General features: G+C 38.4%; 1 protein-coding gene across 1 annotated transcript; it reads left to right on the plus strand.

Moving 5' to 3' along the window:
- Positions 1 to 2,166: 2,166 nt before the first annotated feature.
- Positions 2,167 to 18,541, plus strand: tm9sf4 (transmembrane 9 superfamily protein member 4). The gene is made up of 18 exons (XM_085393189.1): positions 2,167 to 2,385; positions 5,656 to 5,766; positions 7,020 to 7,119; positions 7,265 to 7,421; positions 7,565 to 7,706; positions 8,692 to 8,815; positions 8,975 to 9,096; positions 9,582 to 9,693; positions 10,324 to 10,394; positions 10,472 to 10,604; positions 11,857 to 11,938; positions 12,038 to 12,113; positions 12,645 to 12,728; positions 14,430 to 14,605; positions 14,704 to 14,767; positions 15,729 to 15,848; positions 16,016 to 16,105; positions 17,220 to 18,541. The coding sequence occupies exons 1-18, from the start codon at positions 2,182 to 2,184 to the stop codon at positions 17,367 to 17,369; spliced, it is 2,118 nt and encodes a 705-aa protein (XP_085249315.1). The 5' UTR covers positions 2,167 to 2,181; the 3' UTR covers positions 17,370 to 18,541.
- The last annotated feature ends 7,973 nt before the right edge of the window (positions 18,542 to 26,514 follow it).

Raw genomic sequence — 26,514 nt, forward strand, 5'->3', positions numbered from 1 at the left:
ACTTCCGCAACGTCAGTAATGACACGTATTCAAAATGGCGGCCGCGGCTATGGTAAGTGGAAATAAAGCGAACTCTTTTTGCTTTAAACAGTACATTGCTCTTTCTTTCATTCCAAATTATGTCGGACATCGCACTGAAGTCGTGGGAAAGTGTAGGTCTTAAGTAGACCGATCAAGTGCTATTTAATGTTAACTAGACTAAACTTCATTGGAATTCGCTGCTATTTGAATGTTCACGATCCTGCTAAACGAGTTAGCTAGCTACCTAGCCTGGTTGTCAGTAAGCGGTGACTCTTTAAAACAGATTCGTGTCATTTGTGTGGAATATATAAAATTGCCCTGACAGAGTATGAACTGTGAAACGCTGGGCTTTCAGACTGTCATGTGATGCACTGTCAAAATAAACAGGTTTTGCAATCTTTAGGGAAATGTTAGCTGTTAGCGCTGTGTCGGCGTGTGTTACAGTCCTAAAAGAGATGGTAAAATGACCGCTCAGGAACAGCTACAAAGTATAAACTTAACGTAAATCGGGTTGGTAGCGCATGATAACATAAATGCAGTCTTGTTTCAGGATTCGTGGTTGGTAACTTCGATCACTTCTTTATGCTTAATGCTAATACAAATGTTTTTTCAGTGTTGAATCATTTCAGTTCATTTTTTAACATGTAGTAATAAAACGGGACGTTTTGCCTATCAGAATTAGCGCATGTCCGCAAAATGTCTTCTTAACTACAGTAAGTAAAGGCACTCTTGTCAGCTCAGGCTTCTCTGTTAAAACGTAAAGATCGTATCGAATTTACACATAGTGACAATCTTAAATCTCTGTACAAATTTCAAAACAACTGTTAGAGAACATTGATTTCAGTTGTCCTGCAAACTGGATGGAGGCAAGAAGATTTAAAAGAGTTGATGTCTGCCTTGAGAATATACCTTGAATTAAGTAGTAAGCCGTGTTCCTCACTACTGGGAAGAGAAGTGGAGTCATTTTTGATGTCTGAGACAACACAAGCCTCAGCTTACACTTTCTTAACTTTGTAAAAAAAAAACAACCCAGCGAGTATTAGTATTACTGAATGAGTATTTAATGATGAAATATTACTAATGATGGGGTGGGGGGGGGGGGGATCTATTCATAGAACTCCTATTTTATTTTGGGTAGTCTCATTTCAGCTCAGTGTTTGAGTTTTTACTGCATTACTGCTAGTTTTGCCTTTGGGCGCTCTCAGTGGGCGCACCTTCTCATGCAAGCACACACACACGCTGCATATAACGTGGAGCAGACAAGTCAGTAAAAATGATCAATTGTGACTGCCACCTAACAAACGAGATGAAGAGGAAGTTGAGAATATGCACGAATAACTTTTGTGCTGTGGCATAATTAATATGCAGCTCAACTGACTGCATTTCTGAAAAAGCTGATTTAATCAAAAAATCTGAACATGTCCCCTCCTGGAGCAGCTTACATGTGAGGAACATGTGGTGGTATAGTCAGGTTAACACTTAGAGTCATGTCATGTGGTCATGTGAGAGAGTTCTCCACTGTAAAGATGCCAGTGCTTGGATCAGCTATGCAACAGTCAGACTGTGTCCCTGCTGAGGAGCACTGAAGTTCCTTTCACAGTTCAGACTGTGATGAATATTCCAGAGGATCTTTGTTGCATAGCTTTGCCAATTTATTCAAACATGCAAGGTAATCGATTATTTTTAAAATATGTAAATGATATTTACTGCTCTGATGGGACCCCCTTCTATTTCTTAATGACGATTAAGATGATGAGATGAAAAAATAAAAGCACTGAGAGGACTTTTGTTTGGTTCACTTACACATGCGCACAGTTGAAGTTGATGAATGATTAAACTGTTGGCAGACCTTTCTCATTATTGTAGTAAAGGTGTATGGAAGGTGTTCTTTGAAATGGAGAAACTCAAATAACTAGAAGCTTTTCTTTTTTTTTTTTGCCTCGATACGATTCTGTAGCGCTTAGTTGTCACTGTGTAAAAGTGAGCATGTCACCCACATTTGCAACCAAAAATAGAGTTGCAGCGGCTATAGAGATTGAAAATGTGACGTCACTTAGGGGTAAAACCGCAAAGAATTCTGGGAACTCGTGGCAAGAGATACTAGCGCACGTAGGCTTTCAATTGAAATCAGTTATACAGCGATAAAAAGAAACCCAAAAAATGGCAAGAAGCTGTTGTATTATTAACTGCAGTAGCCGGTCGCATGACAGCCACGGAAAGCCGACGGGTAAAGAGATCTGTTGTTATCGGATTAGGTCGTTGAAGAGAAATTGTTCGAGCCATATTTCCGAAGTAACAAAGAGGCGACTGGATTGCAGCCATTCAAAGAGCAAATATAACGTCCCAGAACACTCCAGCTCACAGGTTAGTCTGCTCCAAGCATTTCTACAAAGGTCAGTCTGCTGTTGTAGTTAATGCGTCATTTTTCTTAACATAATTAGTGATATAGGTTACAAGCACGTCTGGCGCTGAACAGAAATTGTGGCGCTATGCTCCTTTGTTTATTGTGCATAAATAGTGAATTGTCCTGACACAATATTGCGTTTCGCTTCTGTTATTATCGTACACTGACAAAAACATTTACTTTTATTCACAGGATAAAACAGTTGTTTTGTATCACTAATTGCCCAGTACGATTACAGCATACAATATTATTGTCACTGCTACATTTCTGTTACACTACCAGAAATTATTTCCACTACTAATTAATTACCGTTGAGCTCAAAGGTTATATTAATAAACGGTTAACGAATGTGTATTTATGAAGATGATTTGTGAGACTGGTAAACTTATATGTACGATGGTCTTTACTTTCTACATGGTGCATTTCAAGGTCCTGTACCCATCCGTCGGTAAACTGTACCTGGGCTTGTTGCAGTGACCTGAAGTTACTAAACTTCACGAGTGTATGCACTCACTCCAAGAAGCGTATAATTATAAATCTGAGCGTGGTGAAAGTTGGGCAGCACGCTAACGTATTTTGTCCCTCTGTGTGCTCGTAAGGGTCTGACCCTTTCACTGGTTTGATTTTTTTCCTCGTATCTTTTCTTTGACTTTTCATCAAGTCTGTCTTTGTACGGACCGGCATTGTTCTCCTTCGTTTTGTACATACCTTTTTGGGGGGCAAAGAAAAAGCAAGAATTTATTGGAACCGAAGAATGAACGTTTGCATTTGATGCAGGTACTTGGATTGTTTTGCCACGAGTTCCCGGCATGCAATGCGCGAAAGTCACGTGGTCTGTCAATCTCTATTGCTCAGGAGGTAGAGAAGGTTATCTTTTAATTGGAAGGTTTGGCATTTCGATCCCTGGTTGCTCCAATTGCTCTGGCATTCTTGGAACCCCAAGTTGTCCTCAGATGCATCCATCAGAAATAATTTGGGAATGTGTGTAAATGGGTGAATGAGTCATGTTATATAAAGCCCTTTGCTTTAGTAGGGAGTAGAAAAGTGCTGCATAAGAACCACTCTACCTGCTCAGCAAGCTCCACCGCAAACTTGCTGCTCTCAACTACTGCTGTTTGTAAAATATGCAGATGTACTGTTAACTAAGTAGTAGGGCTGCACGATTAATCGTTAGAAAATCGCGATCTCGATTCATACTTATGTGCGATCTCATTTCCAAATAACAACGATTTAAAAAAAAAAAAAAAAGACGACGACAATGATTGTACCGCATTTTGATCCGGGACGTAATCTGCATGGAAACAAGCGCTCACTCTTCCTGCTCAACAAATGACAAGGGCGGAGCCTTATACCACGTGATACAGAAGCTGTGCCGTGTGATGCTAAAATTAGCAGGGGAAAAACAACGGAGAGCACGTCAGGGATGAGGAGAAAGTGACGGGAGAAAATCCGTCCCGGTCAACCACGCAAACATCAATAACGGGAACCTTATACAGCGCTTCCCTATACCCGTCGAACTCCTGCAGGCACAAAGAAATTACGGAGGCTATCACTTATCACCTGACCAAAGATATGGCTCCCATCAACACTGTGCAAAACGAGGGATTTAGGAAAACGATCAACACCCTAGACAAACGCTACACAGTGCCGTCCTGCAACTATTTTTCTATTGTTGCACTACCTGCTCTATACACGCAGTGTCGAGCAACGGTGGAGACGGAATTTCAAGCAGTACAACATTTTGCTGCAACAACAAAATGTGAGACATTTGTTGTTTTTATGTTTATTTATTGTTTTTATGTTCAATCTCAACTGTTACGAAGTTGATGTGCAGTTAATAAGTGCAATAAATATTTATACTGGAAAAGAAAATCGTGAGAGAATCGTGATCTCAATTCTAAGCCAAAAAATCGTGATTCTCATTTTATGCAAAATCGTGCAACCCTACAAAATAGGCATAAAATCTATGTAAAATATTATATTAAATTAAATTAATATTTAAAATATAATTGTCTGCTTTTTGCAGTAGGATACATATCAATGCACAGGCCAAGCCTCAGTTCTGAGAATGTTGATATACTGGCTTTTCTTTATTGTGGATACACATTTACAAAAACTCATGCACCTTATCTACCTCATCCAGGAGATGCAATACTGTCAGAAATTTAAGACAGGCTTCCTAGAAGATAAACTAAACAGTATTTTTAATAATGCCTTAGTTTAGGTGTCATATTGATCAAGAGCTATAAGTAAGAAATAACCAAAGTGATCCGCCATAAAGCCATTTTTTAATCACAACTGAACATAAAAAATAAGTCAGATCTGTGTGTTGAAGAGCAATATTAGCTCATTTTGAATTTGATGACAGCAGCACATCAAAGAAAAGTTGGAACGGGGCCATGTTTACTCCTGTGTAACAGTCTGTAAATGTCTGGAGTTTGAATGTAGGAATTTTGTCCCGTTTTGTCAAATTGTAGCTGCCCAGCAGTCTTGGACTTTTTTGTCATATTGTTTTTGTTTTATAAACAGTTTGTACTGCAGGCAGGCCAGTTCAGCAACTGGAATTTTACTGCAAAGCCGTGCTGTTGTCACTGATACAGCATGATGTGGAATTCAGTTTTAATTTTCAGCCTTGACTCTTGTTCACAGCAATTTCTCCAGATTCGTGGAATCTTTTCATATCATGTAGTGTAGACTATGAGACATTCAAAGTCTTTGTAATTTTACATTGAGCAGCCTTATTATGATATTTGTAGATGTAGATTTTTTGCAGGTTGGTGAACCTCTGCACACCTTCTAAGGGACTATGCCTTACTGAGATGCTCTTTTTATATCCAGTCATCTTTCTGGTTTGTTGCCAGTTAACCTAATACATTCTAAATGTTTCTTCTGCTGTTTGTTTTTAGTAACACTTACTTTTCCACTTTCCCAAGTTTGTGACGTGTTGCTCCAGTCAAATTCAAAGAGTTTATATTTTTCTTTAACAGATACGTTTTTTAGAACATTTTATGCATATTCTACTGTTTAAAAAAAATAGTTCACGTATTTTTTTTAAGCAGTGTCTTTTTTTTGGTCACAATTGGGTTTGTAGAAGGTTTCCAAAATCGTGCCCAGAGGCATTATCAAGCTGCCGGAACTTGCTTCTCAACTTTCATTCCACTGTCAGCACACAGTACAACAGAGACACGCATGGAATTCATTGTCAAATCTAACGTGTGTCCGCTCTGCAGGTGAGGTGGTGGGCCTTTTTGCTGTTGTCCCTGCTGCCTGTGAGCCGGTCCTTCTATGTTCCTGGAGTAGCTCCACGGAATTTCCATGATGGCGACGTTGTAGATATCAAGGTAAGATGAAAATTCACTGCTAAACATATCGGCTGTACTATGAGCACTCAGGGGGGAAAGCTACATTCAACTCATCACAGAGGGAGTTGTCACTCATTTATCACTAGCTGCTTACAAGGGTTTGAAAAGTCCCTAGTTTTAGGCGATAAAGGCGATAATTAGCAATGATGAGGTGAAATGACACAAAATGATCACTGCAGTGAGTGAGCGGAGGGTCAGGTGGACAAGATGACAGGGTGAACTCTTTCGTTTTAAAAATAATTGCATCATCTGGCAACATCACCAGACAGTGTTTTTTGGGTTTTTTTTGTTTGGTTGGTTGTTTTTTCTTTATCTAAAGAGTAGAAAGTTTGAAGCAACAGAAAGTTAAATATCTTTTGAACTACACAACCTCTGTGTGGGTGCAGTAACTGCACACAGAGAGTGAGCAGTGGGAGAGCAACTGCCACAGGTCTGCTGCAGAACAGTACTGTCTGTAAATTTGTTTTCATTCATTTAAAGGGGTAGACGTGATACTTCTAGATGGCAGAGTTGCTAATAAGTATCTACGACAAGAACTGAAAAAAATATTTTGACTCTATTAAATTAGTGAAAATGGCTACACACCATGGCTTCTAAACATGGCTTTGATTACAGACCCCTTGAAATATTTCACTCTAAAATCTTGTGTTTATTAGATTTTGGGTTCTGTAGCAGGAAATGGGAGGCAGAATATTTGATGTTTGGGAATAATTGTAAGCTTCAGCAAAGTCTGGCTGGTGCGTTTAGCATACTTTGATCAACTGAAGAGTCTTTACTTTGCACAGCTTGCTATCTGAGTGATGTTTAAAATGTGTCTTTTCACTCAAAAATTCACACCATGTGCTTTTCTCCAAGTGAGCACTTTAATCCAGCAAACCTTGCCCTCACAGTTTGAAGATGTGAGATAGTCTGACCATAAGCCATTACTTCTGAGCCAGAGCACCCAGGATGGTTATTAGAGCACTGGTTCTCAAACTCAGTCCCCAGTCTGTGGCTCACTGTTGCTTGTGCGGTCATTGGTCTGCCACCAAGCCACAGAGAAGGGTGAAGTTCTAACATACAAAAAGATGAAACTGAGTGTTAAAATCTTTGACATACAGTTCTCCCAGGAATGGGAGAACGGGAGCCAGTTTGGGGTGTTCTCACCCTATTGTACTCTGACAAATTTGCTGATGCTTGTCTCTCTCATCGTCATGGTGCAAACACTGGAAAGAGATCCTTTTGTTTTTCAGGCGGTAAAGCTGACCAGCTCCCGTACCCAGCTTCCTTATGAATACTATTCCCTGCCATTCTGTAAACCAAAAAAGGTCTTCTACAAGGGAGAGAACCTGGGTGAGTGCACTGCTGCTTATGTGATAAGTTTAAAATTGTTTAAATTTTTATCATATATATCTATAAATATATTTGTGATTTTTTTGTTTTGTTTTTTTGGGTTTTTTTTGCGTGTGTGTGTGTGTGGTTTCCTTGTTGTTTATAGGTGAGGTCTTACGTGGAGACCGTATTGTAAACACCCTTTATAACGTGGAGATGAGTAAAGACAAGAAATGTGAGCTGGTGTGTGAAAAGAGAAAGCTCAACATAGACGAGAGTAAGCTGATGGCTGAGCGAATCCAGGAGGAGTATTATGTTCACCTGTGAGCGTCCCTTCTTACTGCTTTCAGCAGGCTGAATTCATTTAAATGCTTGTCCGGTTTGATAGGCTTTATATCTCTGGGCTGACTTGCTTCTAAAGCATCTATTTTGTTGTTTTTAAATCCCTTCTTTTGTGTGATTGCAGTATTGCAGATAACCTTCCAGTTGCCACCAGGTTAGAGTATCCAAGCAGAGAGGGAGGAGAAGAGGAGGATCAAAAGAAGGACACGATAAAAGATGTCCAGTTTGAACACGGCTACAGATTGGGCTTCTTTGACAAAAACAAGGTACGTACATTACACAGACTCTTCCATTTCTGCTTAAAGGAGAAGAGTGCACGTAACTTAAATTGCTGCTGATCAGTACCAAAGTATTTACAGAATATTTACCATGTTTCCCCACAAATTCATTGGATAGTCTGCCAACAAAAAAGCTGCCAAAATACACTGGAGGACAAACATCAACAGGACAACACAGTGTAAAAATCAAAGAATTCTGAAACTTACTGAAACTTTATCTGTCCTTAACTGGCTTTAGACAGATAAATGTGGCTCCTCCCCCATAAACATGAAGAGGAAGCAGGCAGTGGTCATCAAGGCTCCTCAATTCATTTTTATTTATATAGCGCCAAATCACAGCAACAGTCTCCTCAAAGCTCTTTATATTGTAAGGCATATGGCTTACATACCTTACAATACACTGAACAATAACAGAGAGAACCCCAACAATCAGGCTCAAGGAGGAACGGTCAACTACGTGACTATTTAGGGGTGAAGGGTGGAAGATGGGACAAAAGATGCACTGTGAAAGAGCAAGAGCTTAATAATAACTAATGATTACATTCAGTAGTAGTAGTTTAATGTTTTTACTGGCTCCTGAAATTGCCCTTCAGGTTGGAATTTTAAAGAATGATTCAAAATAAAGGGTGATAAAGAATGATTTACTGATCGTCTGTGGCAGCACAAAGCCTTTGCTTTAGAGACATAGTGTCAGTTCTATGACTGAAACCTTTGCACGGGTATTTTTGCAGCTGGCCTTATGGTGTATGTAATTCCAGGAGTTTCCCTTTCAGGAGAAGAATATTTAAATGAATCCCAAAAACATGATTTAAAAACTTTGCAGCATATAATTTTCTGCAAGTTGCACTCAATTTAAGGTTGGATATATACACGAGAGGTCAGCTTTAGTTGGTGATGTAGTCCATATGCAGAGAGTAAAGACATGAATATATGAAGAGTGTTAAATTATTCTCTTTTTTTTTCTCCCTCCCAGTTTTATCTGCACAACCACTTGTCCTTCATCTTGTACTTCCACAAGGAGAAACTGGTGGAGGGGGACCTTCATGACTACAGGGTGGTGCGATTTGAGGTTATACCCCGGAGTGTCAAAGTAGAAGGTTAGTGTCAGCATACTCTTTTTGAATCGCCTGATGTTGCTTTAGGCCTGTAGTGAGTTAAAGGAAAGAGGAAGTAGATTTGTTGACTAAAAAGTTAAGTAAAGATTACCGCTTATACTTAGTATACTCCATCCTGTGTCCTATTATTTTTCTCCTCAGATCTGAAGCCTGCAGAGGCGCTGAAGACCTGCACCCTACCTGAACCCAGTGGCTCTGCCGCTCAAGACATCGACCCTACCAAGGAGAATGAAGTCCTGTTCACCTACTCTGTACACTGGGAGGTCAGTTAAGGCTGAATGTGTTTTCAAGTCTTGCAACCCAGTAGTCATAAAAATCTGTAGCCCTGAATAATCTGTTCAAATGACTTTGTTTACATAACTGCTTTAACTTGATTACAATCCTCATTAATAAAAGCCTGTTTAAATGTTGCTGAAATGTATACTTTGTTTAATGTTTAGTGTTGCGCACACATATAATGTCAGAGTAGACTGCAGAGTTTACAAACCTTACCAATGTTAGGAGCAGTAGCCTTGGTTCCTTCGTTGCAGGGTTCCTGGTAAAGAACGTGGTTATAGCTGTGTACCTTTGTTATACTCAAGTTTATTATTCTGACATATTCAATCTAATTAAATAATTTATTAATAATAGTCATAAAAATAATGTGCAACAAACTAATATTTTGGGCACCTACTAGCAAATTTTAAATGTGTGTGTGTGTGTGTGTGTGTGTGTGTGTGTGTGTGTGTGTGTGTGTGTGTGTGTGTAGGAGAGTGAAGTGAAGTGGGCGTCTCGCTGGGACACATACCTGACCATGAGTGATGTCCAGATCCACTGGTTCTCCATTGTTAACTCTGTGGTGGTCGTCTTTTTCCTCTCAGGTATGTCCAATTCATGTTAGAATTTACCTGTGGCTCATGGCATCTTACTCTTACTATTTCAGTCATTTCTATTTATTTTTTATGATTTATTTTCACCACCAGTTTGCTGTCGGTGCAGTAAAGGCATGAACTAATATAATATTTTTTATATAATATGTACAAAAATGTATAGAAATTTGTAAAATATGTATCAATCTAGTGGATACAATTTGGCAGATTTACAACTGAACTTTAGATTTGAATTTAAGAAGTTTTTGTTTTGTTTTTCTGTGTGACACCCAGGTCCTTTTTCCTGTCCTGTTGTCACTGCATTTGATTTGATTGTTTTGGATAGTCTTTTTAAACACTGTCACTTGTTTATTCAACATGTCATCGTTGATGCAAGCTTGAGCAGCTTTTAAAATGGACGTCAAGAGAACTTGCCTTTGTCAGCATAATACTGTGTATAAAATACTAAAACACCATCATACTATCCATCCTTCATAACAACTCCATAAAATAAGACTACATTCTTTGGCTAACTGAAACATATAAATGAAACTTTATTATATATCGAAGAGATCATTGATGGGTTTATGACAACGTATTAAATATTGCAATTGTATTTTATTCTCTGCCTTTCTCTCTCAGGTATTCTGAGTATGATCATTATCAGGACCTTGAGGAAAGACATTGCTAACTACAACAGAGAGGATGACATAGTAAGAAAATACACAGCATCCAGCCTCTGGATTCTTAATGATCACTACCTGACCACATTTTTCTCCTCTCTAACCAGGAGGACACCATGGAAGAGTCGGGCTGGAAGAATGTCCACGGTGATGTGTTCAGACCACCACAGTATCCCATGATCCTCAGCTCTCTGCTGGGCTCAGGGATCCAGCTGTTTTGCATGATCCTCATTGTAATCTGTGAGTTTCTTATTTCTCTCAACAGTTTTCTGCACATCCTGACATTATTTACATTTGTGCTTAGGCCATGTTGTCCTAGTCCTGTCATTTCTTCACAAAGACAAAACACGAGGAATGCTCTCAAGGTGACAGGGCTCACCTTACATATATGAATCAGCAAAGATAAGAGTGTGAAAATATGAAACTGCTCAGTGTTGCACATTTCTACAAAACAAATGCACGTTCTGTAGCAAATTGTTAATGTTCTGTGTTTCACACTAGGAGTGTGAACAAATACTCAAAGCTGAATTTCTGTCAGTAAAGTAGTTAGACCCTGTGCTGCTGGGGGGTTAATGGTGCAGTATCCACCTGTTATACTGCATACTATGTGGCAAAGGTGCAGCTCTTAATGACCTGAGTTGTGAGTGGTGGATGATTCACATACCATAAACTTCAACTTCATCTTTTAAAGAGGTGCAAGTTTGTTAAATGTAAATGTTGTTAGTCATGACATTTATCCTGTTCTTTTGCCGTATGACTGTTTTTATATCTGTTTAGAACAGTTAACAGTAACATCAGGCTTATTATATTCTTTATCTGCTTTAATAGTTGTAGCTTGTATCTTCAAAAAATATCCAGCAGGGATTATTTCAGGCTTGAAATATTTCAACAGGAACTTTTTTCAGTGATTGTGACAGTGTTTACAGCCTAGCTTTGCAACAAAGACAGTGATTTATACTCAGTCCACTTTGGAAAAACCTTGGATGACAGAATCTGTGGAATCTTAACTATGCTCACTGAATAATGAGTATGGTAGTCATGAAAGCTTCATGCGTTGCGGCTCCCTCGTGGTGTAATCATTTCCCATTTCCTGTTGAGAAAAAGATGGTTGTTCCATGTTTTTCGTTGCGGAGCTGCTCGGGGATTCAGGGGTAGCCTAGCCTATTTGTGAGATGTAGGTATTTACATTTTTTTTTTTTTTACTTGTTTATGTTTAAATAATTTTACTTGTTGTTTGAATCAAAGAGTTAAGCTAAAATCCATAAAATGTGATGTTTTACAAAATGATCTGTTGGTGTTTATTGTAACTGTCACAAATTTTGCCAAATGCCATATTAGTCCAGGGCATAATTGTCTTGTATTCTGATTAACATATGGAAGCTTATTTTATTTAATTGCAGTTTAGAAGAGCTCCTGCTAGCTGAAGCTCTGTGTTTAGCATAGGAGCCCAGGAGTCCTGCAGTCTTCTAATCCAGCTCTCATTTGTGTTTAGTTGTTGCCATGTTGGGCATGCTGTCTCCATCAAGTCGAGGAGCCTTGATGACCACTGCCTGCTTCCTCTTCATGTTTATGGGGTAGGAGCCGCATTCATCTGTCTAAAGCTCATTAAGGAATTGAGAGGCGCCGAGTTTCAGAATTCTTTGATTTTTACACTGTCGATGTTTGTCCTGCAGTGTATTTGGTGGCTACTTTGCTGGCAGACTGTATCGCACACTGAAGGGTCATCGATGGAGGAAAGGAGCATTCTGTGTGAGTTCAGGTTCTTACAGCAGTGTGAAGAAGCGGGGGAGGTGGGGGGTTGTGTGTGTGTGCGTGTGTATATATATATATATATATATATATATATATATATGTATATATATATATATGTATATATGTATATATATATATATATATATATATATGTATATATATGTATATATATGTATATGTATATATATGTATATATATATATATATGTATATATATATATATATATATATATATATATATATATATATATATATATATATATATATATATATATATATATGTGTATATATATATATATGTGTATATATATATATATGTGTATATATATATATATATATATATATATATATATATATATATGTATGTATATATATGTATGTATATGTATATATATATATATATATATATGTATATGTATATGTATATATATATATATATATGTATATGTTTGTATATGTGTAATGCGTGTATGCGTAAAATGATGTGAGCAGTGAGGCTTAGACTGTTGTTGTTGTATTTGCCATGCAGACAGCAACTTTGTATCCTGCTGTGGTTTTTGGGATCTGCTTCATCCTCAACTGTTTTATCTGGGGAGAACACTCGTCTGGAGCGGTGAGTGCCATGACTTGAAAGTCACACATTCAAAAATGTGTGTGTCAGCTATGCTTTCACATACTTCACATTCTGTTTAAAAGAAGAATCGTTTATCCTTAATTAACTTTTTAACACATTTTACTGGATATGCTATGCTTTTATACTGTTCCAGTTCTAGATGCTCAAAATAACATGGCCAGAGTTTCAGATAATTAAATCAGTGTATGTACAAGTAATCCATGTGAGCCAAAAGATTTAAATCCTCTGTGTCAGGCAGTTTTTTCCTTGCTCTTGGATATTCCTGCTGATCCAAACTTTACTTTTATCGATTATGAGGTGCAGCCAGTTAACAGAAAGCTGTTTTGAGATGAAGAGGATGAACTGAGAGGCTGCACCAAGACCCAGGGTACGGCAGAATAGTCGAAAAAACCTCCTGCCTCCTTTGCCAAATTAAGGCTTGGTGGAAAATGTCATAAGATAAAGGAAAGATGCAACGGCATTTCAACAGAATAGTATCAGCATGCACATTAACAGTGATGGCAGACGTCTTCCAGTACAGTGTTCAGCAGATTGCACATCCTACTTTACCCCATGTGTTGTTACAATGTTATTTCACAGAGGTCATATAAACGAGAACCACCAAGGGGGATTTCTAAAGACAGGAACATATTGCTAAATATGCTTTCCTCCTTCTTTGTTCAGGCCTGTTATGACCCAATCTATCGGAGCTAACCTGAAATAAAAATTATTTTGTGACAATCATCAAGCTGGTAATATGATAGTCATTATTAATACAAACTGGGCTATGGAAAACCTCAGATGACCTTTTGGGGGGGGGGGGAGCTAAATGAGGGTCATGAAGAGAGATTTAGAATGAAATCACCTTATTACACAAAAAAGTTACATGTTTAAAGTGAGTGTGTTTGTTTTATATCTCAAACAGTCACTTTACTCACTTTTATATTCTTTATCTTCCTGCCACTAACACAGAAAAGTCTAACTTGGGGATGATAGGTGACACCAACATCATTGATTTTCCATCTTTTTTTTTTATTGTAAAATTTGATACTGTGTGTTTATGCCCTTCTGAGATTAACTAAAGCTTTAATTGGAACAACAACTTTTTGTTGAAAGCATCTTTGTGTTGTGTTGGTTATTGTGTTTTGAAGCCATACCACCTCGAGTAAAAATGGAATTGGACCATATTTGCCTGTAATACCAATTTGTACCACCAGATGGTGTAGCAAGTCAATGTAGTGTACAGTCTGGGTCTAATAAGGCACTAATCTGGAAGGACAGGTATTTGAGTGGATGAGACACCAAAGAATGGTTTAATGTGACTCACATCAACTGGAAACCATGATTGGATGCAATGGAAACTAAAGTTGGGTAGAAAAACAATTGCAGGGAATTTTGGCTGGTAAAACTGTTAAAGGAAGCATCCACGGGAGAAGTATACTATCCTATGAAGTGTCTTCTTATTTGTCACAGAATAAAGCATCTGTGCTGTAGGTGTGGTTTAACTTTAAAGATTAACTGAACTCTCACATGGATTCTTAAACATCTTGACATCATCTCTGTATGGTCTGTAGGTCTTTTCCTTACCATATATAAAGCACCTTCAGGCGACCTTTGTTGTGATTTGGCGCTATGTAAATAAAATCGAATTGAATTTCTGAATAATTCTTCTTGTGTTCCTTATGTCTTCTCTCACTTCAGGTCCCATTCACTACAATGTTGGCCCTACTGTGCATGTGGTTTGGCATTTCCATGCCCTTGGTCTATCTTGGCTACTACTTTGGCTTCCGCAAACAGCCGTATGATAACCCTGTACGCACCAACCAGATCCCTCGGCAGGTCCCAGAGCAGCGCTGGTACATGAACAAGTTTGTCGGGTAAGAGTTTAGTCTATCTCGCATTCTTAGGTGCCCCAATGGCTAATGGTTTGCTTAAACGCAAATTATGATTTAATCTTTCCTCTTCTTTCCGTTAGCATCCTGATGGCTGGGATCCTGCCGTTTGGTGCCATGTTCATTGAGCTCTTCTTCATCTTCAGTGTAAGTACATGTGCACCGTTGCATGTCCGAGCTCCTCATCTTTCAATGCTATTACCGTATTTTTCGGCCCATAAGGCGCACCGGATTATAAATTGCACTGTCGACAAAGGGGTCTGTTTTCATACATAAGGCGCACCGGATTATAAGGCGTATTAAACGAAACAAAACAGTCAGATAAGTCAAACTTTACTCAACTCATTCCTCTTGCTTCCTCCACTTCCGTACCATTGATTGATTAATGTTGAATTCTCTGGTAGCTGCTCTATAAACACTGGAACAACAGTATATGTTGTTCCAGTGTTTTTCTAATTTTTGCTATGTAACTTTACACTGTCCACTTTCTGCTGTAACAAAACAAATTTCCCACGTGTGGAACTAATAAAGGTTATTTTATCTTACATTAATGACTAACCTCATATTGTGGCTGGATTATCTCAGTTGTTCTCCCCTACTGATGTTGGTCTGTTTACAGCAATTTTCCATGCGATTGCATTTGTCAAAAAAACATCGGGAACTTTTATCAAGTGGAAAAAAGTTGACGCGGACGGAGTTTTGGACCCAGATTACTATGAGTCGCGAGGCTCCTGACTACGGTAGCCATAACGCACAGACAATCCATCAAGCAGTGCGGCTTTGTAGCTTACCAAAGTCCTACTAAAACATTTTTTGACAGATTTTTGAGCGCCGTGTACCACATAAAATCTGTTTGAAGTCAGTAAACACAGCCAGAATTCATAGATAAGGCGCACCAGATTATAAAGCGCGCCAGATTATAAGGCGCACTGCCGATTTTTGAGAAGATTTAATGATTTTAAGTGTGCCTTATAGTGCGGAAAATACGGTACACAGTTTTCAGAAATAACACAGTATCTATTTTCTATTTAGAGGATATGTAACTGATGTGTAATCCTCCTCAATAATGCTAGAATCAATGTGTGTATGTGTGTCCATCCACCTCCAGGCCATCTGGGAGAACCAGTTTTATTACCTCTTTGGCTTCCTTTTTCTGGTCTTCATCATTTTGGTGGTGTCCTGCTCTCAGATCAGCATTGTGATGGTTTATTTCCAGCTCTGTGCAGAGGTAAGCTCATTAATTGCATACTATTGTCTCTGGCTGCCAGGCTTTTACTTGACATACACACATATCTCACATATTGTTGGTTATGTTTTTCACCTGTGTGGCACATATCTCATATTATATGAGCAAGAACTTATGCACAGCCTTGTCTCTCTCTTCTTCACTGTCAGGATTACCGGTGGTGGTGGAGAACTTTCCTGGTTTCAGGAGGCTCGGCTTTCTATGTCCTTGTTTACGCCGTTTTCTACTTTGTCAACAAGGTAAAAAGCACAGGGTTGTTTGAGACACTCCCACAATAAACTCTAAAGAAAGCACTGTTCTTAGCCATGCTGTTGTCAATGCCTGAAGAGTCATCAGTGTTGACAAAGCCTGCCTAATACCTGAATTGAAAGATGGCAGAATTAAATTTAATTTTGAAGATTTCCACCATCGACTCACTCATATGTAAAAATGTTATTTTGTTGGACCTAGTTTTTTGTTTTCTTTTAACGTACAGACATGGACTGTATAAACAAACATAAGATTTAGTCTCTGATTGGTTTGTGGATTTCTGTTCTGTAACTTCAAAGATTGATATTTTGGACACTTGAGTTTTGAAAGATAGAAGAACATTTTTGGTTGAGAGGGTTGAGCTGGATCTCACTGAGAACCAGTCACAGTTTATGGTTAAGAGTTTACCAGCTCAGTGGAGCCAGCTGCCCTTATCATAGGAAATGGCAGGTAATCAGCTAGTGCTGGCTAATACTAGCACAAGTCTAACTTCCAGTTAGACTTCTACCACCATCTTTGTTGTTGCAGGTTCTGTGTTTCCTCTATAATACTTCCAACAATGCTGGAAAACAAGATCATGGCCAACAAAATGAACTCTGGAAATGGCAACCTACCATGGGGAGTTCAGAGCATGTTATGGGGTGCTGGAAGGCATATTCAAAAGGGAGCATTGAAGAGGGTTTGGGGAAGGTTCACACAATTTCAACTAAAATCTACAACTACTGCAAAAACAACCTTTCATATGACCTTTCATATCCCAAATCACAACAGCAGTCACCTGTAGGTGCATTATATTGGAATGAGCAAGCACTTGGTGTCAGTGGTAAAGAAAACCTCCCTTTTATCAGGAAGAGACCTCCAGCAGAACCAGGCTCAGGGAGGGGCAGCCATCTGTTACAACCAGTTAGGGGTGAGGGGAGGGAGACAGTCAAACGACACACCTTCATGAAACGATGTCAAATGATAGATGTTTTCTATTTTCTAGGCAAGAATATCTTGTTCCCTGCACTGTAGATACAAGTGATAAATTGCAAGAATATCTCTTTAATAGAAATGGAAATGTGCAGCATGCTTAAACTGCTTCCTTTTGTCTTTCTTCCCTAGCTGGACATTGTGGAGTTCATCCCCTCCCTTCTGTACTTTGGCTACACCGCCCTCATGGTCTTGTCTTTCTGGCTGTTAACGGGCACAATTGGCTTCTATGCCGCCTACATGTTCATCAGGAAAATCTACGCTGCGGTGAAAATCGACTAGTTATTGCTGGTGCTGCTGTTTTTTGTTTATTTTTTTCTTTTCTTTTTTTTTTGTAACATTCTAAATATATATAAAAATGTTCTTCATGTCCAACAAGCACTGACTTGAGTGCAGAAGGAATGAGAGGGTTGCTTTCTACAGTGCATCAGTCGCAACTGCTGGCCTCACAATAAAGAAAAGCAAGGTGGCAGATCTAAAACGGCTGTCACCTTGCTTCTGCCTCCCTCCTCCTCCTTTCCAGGACATCTAGAGGATCTCTGTTCTGCCGGGACTATTAATGTCCTCTGCTGTTTCACCTTTTTCCACAAAGACAGGGGGCCAAAGCTTGTCAAACAAGGGTTTCTGCACATTTTATCTTTTTTTGTGTGTGTGTTTGTGTGTGTTTTTTGATTGTAACTTATCCAGGTTTTTATTTTGTCTTCATGGGATTTATCTGTGTCTTGATTTCTATTGGGTGCCTCTCAGGAGGCTACTTCCTTCTGGTTTCCCCACGTAAATTCTGTTTCTACACTTTCTGCTGTCTCCATTTTCAGACGTGACCTTCTTTTCAGAGACTTTACAGATCAGGAAAGGATTGAGGATCGTTTCTGTGGTTCTGTTTGTTGTGTTGAACTCATGGATGGAAACCACCCTGGGAAGTTCTACATTGTAACACAAATATGGATAAATTAAATCTATTGGGGTTTTTTTTACTTCAGTTTCCATGTCCTGGTGTGACCATGTTAACCACAACTGTAATCCAAATATTAGCTTCTCCCTCCCAAACACTGGGTTTCTTATTCATGTCAAAATATTGCTCCATTTGCGCTAAATGAAGCAGAACTGCTCAGAATGGGACTGAACTTGAATATTTGAACCCAACTACCCATTTTATATTCAAAAGCCTACAACACAAATATGTTTTTCCGCTCGTTAACCATGCCATCAGTGTAGCCTTAGCAGCGCCTGAGCCTGCTGAACTATGCAGTAATGGGGGGGAAAAGGTGCAAATTGCAAAGGTTGTTTCAGAGGACCATTTTTAGTACGAAATGCCTATTTTCTTTCCTTTTTGAGCCTAATGTACCATACGTTTGTTTGTATAACCTGATGTGTTTGGAAAGCCCAGCAAGATCACCTGGCCGGTATCGGAGCTTAGAGGTCCTGGGATGTTTTGAATGTAATTGACAGGGTTCTTATTAGATGTGTACAGTCTGTGTTTTGTGTGCTGCAGATCATGTGTTTACCTTTATTTTCAAATTATATGTATTTTTCAGCTTAAAAAACATGCAGTTTTGGGTGGAACCTGATTTTAAAAAAATGCTTTACCTTCAACTCAAGGGCTTCATCTAGGTAACTATTTTATTTTACAGTAGCAAAATTGCAATATGTAATAATCCAGTTGAGCAAATAGAAATAAACTTATTCGCTTCCGTTAAAAGCTAGGTAAGAAGACTGATACCACTCGCATGACTGTTTGTTAAATATGAGCTAGTGACAGGTTATTTTCAGTAGGCATAAAGAGGAAAGATGACATTCTTGCTATGTCTTAAGGCATATAACCCTGCATCCATGTGTTCCCATTAGTTGGGAAGTAATTTGTCTGACTTTTCATGTTATTTAGTCAAAATATCAACAACGCCATGGACAATACGCGTATGCTGGGGGTTTTATTGACTGCCTTTCTGACAGTTTGAGTCGCCCAATTTTTACTGAATACAAAACCTGAAACAAGTGATGCAGATCTACAGAGTTCTGTAGGACCAAAAGTCTCTTTGCAACAACCGGTGCCTTCAGGTGGTAAATTAGAAAGAATGCAGGTCTAAGATTCTAAAGCACTAGCTTCACTTTTCAGCCTATGGACTAATCTAGGTTACTTTATGCAGAGCAGCTCTAACCAGATACCGTATTTCAGTTGAATGCTAGCCAAATTAAAGGTAAAAGATATGAATTTGCCCCATGAAATTTCTTAAATCTGAATGTTTGTTAAAAGCCATTTTATATTATAAACGGTGTAAAAGGTGGAAGTGGCTACTCTGACATCATCTGTTGGTTTCTAAAGTTGTGTTTTGAAGCCTCGAGTTTGGCGTTTTCATCATTGCCATCTTGGTTTCAAATAACTAGATGTGACAAGGGGGGTATGGCTGACCATGAAACCCCTTGCTCATTGGCTGACAATCCTGTGAGTCTCGAGATTTACAAAATAACTTCATTTTTTAGTCAATATGACTTGAAATGAGCAACTAAGCTACACAGAAACTATGTCCATGTTTTATATCATCTGTGGTTTTTATGTATAACTTCAACAACGTATTCCAGCACCTGTACACAATAAATCAGCCTTTTGCTGGCGAGGAGTAATGACCATCTGTACAGCCAGATTACCTGTTCATCCTTTTTTGCTAAGCTAAGCTACCTGGTCACAAGGGTTAGTTTAATTTAGAGAAAACTAACTGGCTGCTAGCAGTAGATTGCGACAGAAACATTAGTTTTTGGTCTAAGGTAAGCTATCTGGTACCTAGCATAAGCTTTTCTGTTTAATATGGGTATTAATATATGGGTCTTAATGCTAGGCTAAGTTAACCTGCTGCTAGCAGGAACTTTGCTCAGATTGTGATGTCAACAATCCAATGCATTATGGGACTATATAATGATAGGTGTTGCTTTTGAGTTTGAAAGTAAAACTGGGGACATTAGAACACAGATATTAGTGTTTATGGTGTGCTAAGCTAGCCAGCAGATAGCAATACTTTCTTAACTACATAGAGACACAAGTTTTTGTGCTAAATGTCAGTAGATGTGTGGTGTCACTCTTCTTAGGAAGACAGCAACAAAAGTGCAGATCAGTATCACTAATACAGTATATCTGAAGCAGTATCCATATCTCAAGTAGAAAACAATGGATGGTGTCTGCAGAATGCCAGGTTATCAGACTGTATGTGGTGTGGTTTTAAAGGAAAATATATTTGCAGTAAATTTCAATTAGGACTGGATGTCTCAGGCCAAGGCCTTTTTTTAATCAAGCAAAACAAAAAGAAGTACCTCGCAGATTTATGAGAAACTCAAACCATAAACTACACAGCATGTAAGGTAATATTTAGTACACACTTGTATTTGTTACACCCTTGACAGATTTAGTAGGGTTATTGAAATGCTTCACTTTTGCACAAAAGTACAGATGAGATATTTGCCTAGATATACCCTGATTCTTCAGGGCAAGAGGAAAGAATGGCTAACTCATCCTCATGGTCTCTCCTTCATTATCATCAGCACTCAAGCTACAGACAAGCTGCTTAAAGAGATCGAGAAGGCAAAATCATTTGAAGTTTCCCCCTGCCACTTGCTATGTGAAACAACTAATCAAAGCCCCAAGGATCCCTCAGTTGAAATGACAGGATCATTACTTTTTATTTTCATCCTTTACTTGCTGAACCACCCTGTGTTGTGTCAGAGTTTCAGAGCTCTGATACCTGACTGCTGTCTAATATAAGGACAGACACTCCTCTCCTGCAAGTGCACACACCAGGGGAGATTTTTTACAGACTTACTTTTAAGAGGCCGAGTCATGCATGTATGATTGAAGGTTTTACAATGTAAATAAAAGAAAACAGCTTTGTATTTGTTGCATTTTTCTGTTTGTGGCGCTCTCTGTAATGATTCCTGTCATCGTTTTAGCCAAAAAGCATGATGCTCTTGATGACTTTTAAAGAAACTTGTTTGTTATTTTTCTCTTTGTTTCTTTTACAGAATGTCCAATTACAAAATGTACCACGACAAAACAATAAAGTGATGGCAAGTTGAATATGAAAGTTAGCTTCCTGTGTTTTTGGAACATGCTTAATGGTGCATTACAATGATTTTACAATGACACATCCTGTCCACAAAGGCAGCACAACTTTATTTCAGGTTGTTCCCTGTCACAAAATATAATTATTATATCTGTTGATAGTTTCTTCCTTTATAACAACTGTGATTATTATAAAACGCTAATATCTTGATACTACAGATAGGTCCTAACACAGGAGGCTTTAGCTAATAAGTGTCTGCTAGTTCTCATTTTCACAAGACAAGGCTTGCTGAACTGAACATTGCTAACTAAGTTAGCTTGCATTACCTATTGTTCACTTAGCACTCTGGTAAACGGTAGCAATGAAAATGCAGTGTCCAGAAATCAGTGGGCAATATCAATCTTTAATGTACAGTCTAGGGCAAAAACCAGCAAAATGATCAATTAAAACTAATTTCCATAAAACTAACACCCAGAGTTTATGCCACACAAAATGAGTACCAGGCAGTTGAAACAAGGCCAAAGAAGTCCTTAATCCATCTGCAGGACTGCTCCGCTCTGCTCCTTTGTGCAGTGGAGAAAGGGAGCACTGCCAAAGTCCTACAACATGACCTCCAGGAGGTCACTGGTGTCACTGTCTGTGACTAAACAATCATAAACAGACTTTGTCATGAAGCTGTCCTAAGGGTCCAACGTTGTCTAATGAGCCCTGTGCTCACTGAGGGCTAAAGGGCTGAGGCCTTGTGGCACTTTAGCCCAATACTGGCACTTGCCACAGAAAATGAGAATTGGCTATGTAAAGCCCTATGTTTTTCATATATTAGAGTACCTTCAGCCTGAGCGCATATGACAGACGTGACAGGGGAACCTCTACAGGCTAGGCAACAGCACCCTGACTGCCATTAGCTATCAGGATGAAATCCTTGGACTTATTGCCAGACCCTCCTCTGGCGCAGGGGGTTCTGGGTTCCTCTGAGTGCAAAGCAATGCCCAGCTCATGTGGTGAGAGTATGCGGGCACTTCCTGGAGGATGATGCAATTGATACCACTAACTGTGCTCGCTTGACCTAAATCCAAGAAAAATCCAACACCACCAGGTTGCATCTTAGACTGTCCAGGACCTCGGTAGTACTTGGTTCCAGATTAGGGAGGGGATCCCCCACGACATTATCATCTCATTATAAGCGTGCGCTGATGCTGTCATTCATGCAAACAAGCACATTTCAGTAAAATGGGCTAACCTGCTATGTCACACCACTGCTCTTTTTTTGATTTGTTTTTGAGCAGTGCATATGAACAAAAGTCCCCCAGTCTAATGATAGTCATGTAAACTGCAATACATGACTTTCAGTGTCTAGGACCGTTGTCTGTCTGCCTGTGTGAGAAAGAGGCTGTCCGGAGTAGCTATCGATAAAAATATCTACGTTTCAACACTCCATCTTCAAAAACACAATCAGGGATGAATAGATTGATTTAGAAGGGCTAAAAATTTGTGGGTTTTCTATTTCAGCCTGGATCATATAATCACATCGAGCCATTATTCTTAGAAAAAAACAAAGCAAAAACAAAACATCTTAAGGATCTACCAATCAGAGAGAGCGAGGAAATTCAAATGCACCAAGCACAGTGGTCAATAAATGCATGCATTCATTTTTTAAATTTAAGAAAATTTCCAGTGTCATTTTGCTTCCTTAAGCATTTACCTTTTTAATTCTTATATGTATATGATTATTGTTATTTCTGTAGTTTTCCCTTCGCTTTTTCCCACTACTTATTTCACTATGTCCTTTGTAAAACATTTCTATCAGTGCACTGTTTCAACTACAAAGTGTTCATCTTCCAGCTCTTGGTTTTCCCCACCAATAGAGCAGCACTGTTTCACACTATTGGCCTAATTTTTTGTGAGATGTCTGCTGTGTATGGCTTTTAAGTTGTTAATTCCTGATTTGTCCGTCCATAATTGTTCACTGTGTGGAAACCTGTGGTCACATGACAAAGTTTATGCTGTGGTGTCTCAAATCCTATTTACAAACCCTTCTATGAAACCAGAAGAGTTTCTATTCCTGAATTATGGCACAGTTGGCAGCCCGTGAGTACATGTGTTAGAGTCAGTTCAGTTGATGTAAGTATAGGTTAGCTCCTTGGTACTATAATTAGGATGGTCTTGACACTCAGTTATGCATGCAGGCGCACTTGTATAGCTCTCTAAGACATAATCCAGACTCTGGTACTGTACGAGGTTTCGACTCACTGTGGAACACGCAGCAAGTCATATAGAAAGGAAATACTCTGAGATACTGTTTTAAGCTATTTTGAGCAAAGCAGTAAGTTTCTTACTTAAAAAAATAAAAATTTGCATAAATAAGAGAAATTTGTAATTTACTGTCAATAATCATCACATCTTCGTACTCATGTTCGTAATTTGGTATTCTCTCGTGATAAAAATAAATAAACAACACCCTAACTGTGGTCAAACCTCAACCCATTTCTCATTACAAGAAACAGCATCGGCATGGCTAATAAAGCCTATCCAGCCAGGTTCTCCCTGTTCCACTCCATGCACATCATATTACGAAACAGGAAAACTGTTTCTCTACACTACTTCTCTGCTCTCAAATCTGTTTAAAATTTCTGCTACTAATGATGTGCAATATTACTTATCTTTCAGTCTGATACAGAGTAAAAAAAAATCTTAATGTATGTTGAAAACAGAAATATGATATAAAGAAATAAATATGTTTCAGATTTGAATATATCGCGTAGATCGGGTCAAGCGGTAAAGCATTCTTATTCCTGCCGAGAGAAAATAAACAATAATCGCAAGAATACAGAGTTCAGGAAAAAATATCCTAAATGGAAATGACTTTTAAAAAATGATTTAACAACTTATTCTGTTTTCTGAATGTTAGATTGTGTTGTCCATCATAGGAGAACGATCAAAATCCTCTCTTCTCAAGAAAGTCCCATAATCACCTTAAAACATCTAAGTCAGGGGTGTCCAACTCCAGGCCTCAAGGGCCGGCGTCCTACAGGTTTCAGATATCACCCTGGGTCAACACACCTGAATCACATGATTAGTTCGTTACCAGGCCTCTGAAGAACCTCAAGACATGTTGAGGAGGTAATTTAGCCTTTAAATCAGCTGTGTTGGATCAAGGACACATCTAAAACCTGAAGGCCACCAGCCCTCAAGGCCTGGAGTTGGACACCGCTGATTTAAGTTGATATACTAAAAAAAAATTTCCTACACTGCTAAAGAGCCCAGATTCTCAAAAGGTACTGAGATCTTATGATAATATCTTATGTGAATCATTTTGACATGTTTTAGTGTGGTTTAGTGTTTTGCAGATGAAAAAAAAAGAATGCCAAGAGGCTATGAAACCACTGGTTTTTCTTTTAATCATTTCAACATAACACATGACAACTCAAAGATAGACTGTACTGTACAATAAGTCAATAGTTCTGTTGTTGTGTTCATCATCTCTTTGGATCAACCAATATACAAATCTGTCACTTTAACATTGCAGCAACTGATTGCATGTGAGATATGTAACAAAAAAAAGCAAGACCTCGCATTGTCTGTCTTATCCAAAGCACATCATTAATAGAACTCTCCCTGTAGTTGATGCTATATAATATAGTGTACGTGGATGCAAAAACTCTATTTTAACCTTCTTCTTTTTTTAAAAAAAATCTTGGTTATTTCAGAGGTGGCTGTAATAGCAAGTGATAAAAATAAAATGGGCTATGTCACTAAACAAGATACACAAAGAGGTTGGAATGCAAGACTTCCGTTAAGCTAGAAATATATAAAACTACTTGTGGATGTTGCCTGCATCAGACAGTACCCAGTTTCTCATTAACAGCGAAACAAAAGAGAGGGCAACAAAGAGAGAGCCTCATTAAAAATCTAATCAGTTTTCTCAGATTTAAACTGATATATAAATTCCCTTAAAATGTGTGTGTGCTGCACCTACTAGTTAAGAAGAAAAGATGAGAATAAGTGCATCCCTAGTAGGTGCAGGTCGAGGTAATGGAGCTACAACCAAGAAGAGTAGCAGAACAACACTGCAATTGTTTCAGAATAGGATTGATATGATATGGACATCAGCTCAAATTACAGAAGCTCATTTCTGCCAAAAAAAACAATTGTAAATTGAAATTATGAAATATTGTTTTAATTAAAAATCCCCTTGTAGTTGTGTTATTACAGTCTAAATTAGGAAACGTTAGTCAAAACTTTTATACTTTTCACTTTATGTAAATAATGACAAATGATGATCAAGCAGGACAGAGTTCATAGAGCCTGAAACAAAACTTATTTTAGCAGATGTATTATTTTTGTGCTTTTTTTAAATTACTAAGATTAAATTTCCATTTACAATTGCATTTAAGTAACCAATTATTAGCATGTCAAAATACTTAAAAGTAGAGAAATGTATTGCACTGAAAAAAAGGAGAGATCTTATTTCGTAATCTTTCATATAATTTGAAGTTAAAGATCTCATTGTCCATAGTACTATGGGATCTTATAGTAACAGGGGCGTAATTTCCAGGGGGGTTATGACCCCCCCAATAATCAGACCCAACCAATATAGCCCCCCCAATAAAATTGTGAATTACCTTGCTGTTGATAGGCTGTTGATTTTCTTTACTCATTTCAGGTATTACCAGCAAAATAGTTGCATGTTTAACCATCTGGGAATTTACCCAGATGCATTTATTTATTTAGACAGAGATCATGACAGAGATCAGCACAAAATTACGCCGATGTATAGTAATATGTACATCTACAATAGACTAGAGCATGAAGCGGAACATATAATTAACACAGTTTGAGTTTTGTTCAGATCAGTGACTATTGGCAGTACACAGCAAAATGCAAACAAATACGACCTAAAAACATGGCTCAGTACATATGCTGTACAAAGACTTCCTGTTTCAGTTGAAAATTCACGTTTTTAGTCAACATGACATTGTTCAAAATATTTTGAAAACTCTATGAGCAGCCTGATCATTTTAAATCAAGATGAAATGACCAACATACAGATCTACTTTGGAAACCAGTACAAAAATGGAAACCATGGATAGGTAGGTCTGTTAGGCTATGCTCTGTCTTTAGCCATTTTCAAGTCCTGTTTGCACATTACCCACAAATGTACCATCACTAAACCCCATCCTACTATCACTAAACGTAAGTGACACTGAAAAACAGTTAAATATGTGATTATTCACACACAAGTTCTCTACACATATTTATGGATGTTAAATCATATTTGTATCTGCAGCTTGTCCTGCTGAATGTGTAGGTCTGTTACAGACCAGATCCTGGAACTTTGTAACATTCCTGTGTGGAATGATGATGGAATGATTTTAATAGCT

This window comes from Rhamphochromis longiceps, linkage group LG20, assembly GCF_057381845.1.
Source record: "Rhamphochromis longiceps isolate RC_006_pf linkage group LG20, R_longiceps_female_GT1.1, whole genome shotgun sequence".
NCBI classification, from domain to species: Eukaryota; Metazoa; Chordata; class Actinopteri; order Cichliformes; family Cichlidae; genus Rhamphochromis; species Rhamphochromis longiceps.

Coding starts and splice junctions, on each gene's coding strand:
- tm9sf4 (XM_085393189.1), top strand. CDS start 2,182: ATGGCAAGAAGCTGTTGTATTATTAACTGCAGTAGCCGGTCGCATGAC. Junction 8,816..8,974: donor CCGGAGTGTCAAAGTAGAAG/GTTAGTGTCAGC, acceptor TTTTCTCCTCAG/ATCTGAAGCCTGCAGAGGCG. Junction 9,694..10,323: donor GGTCGTCTTTTTCCTCTCAG/GTATGTCCAATT, acceptor TTTCTCTCTCAG/GTATTCTGAGTATGATCATT.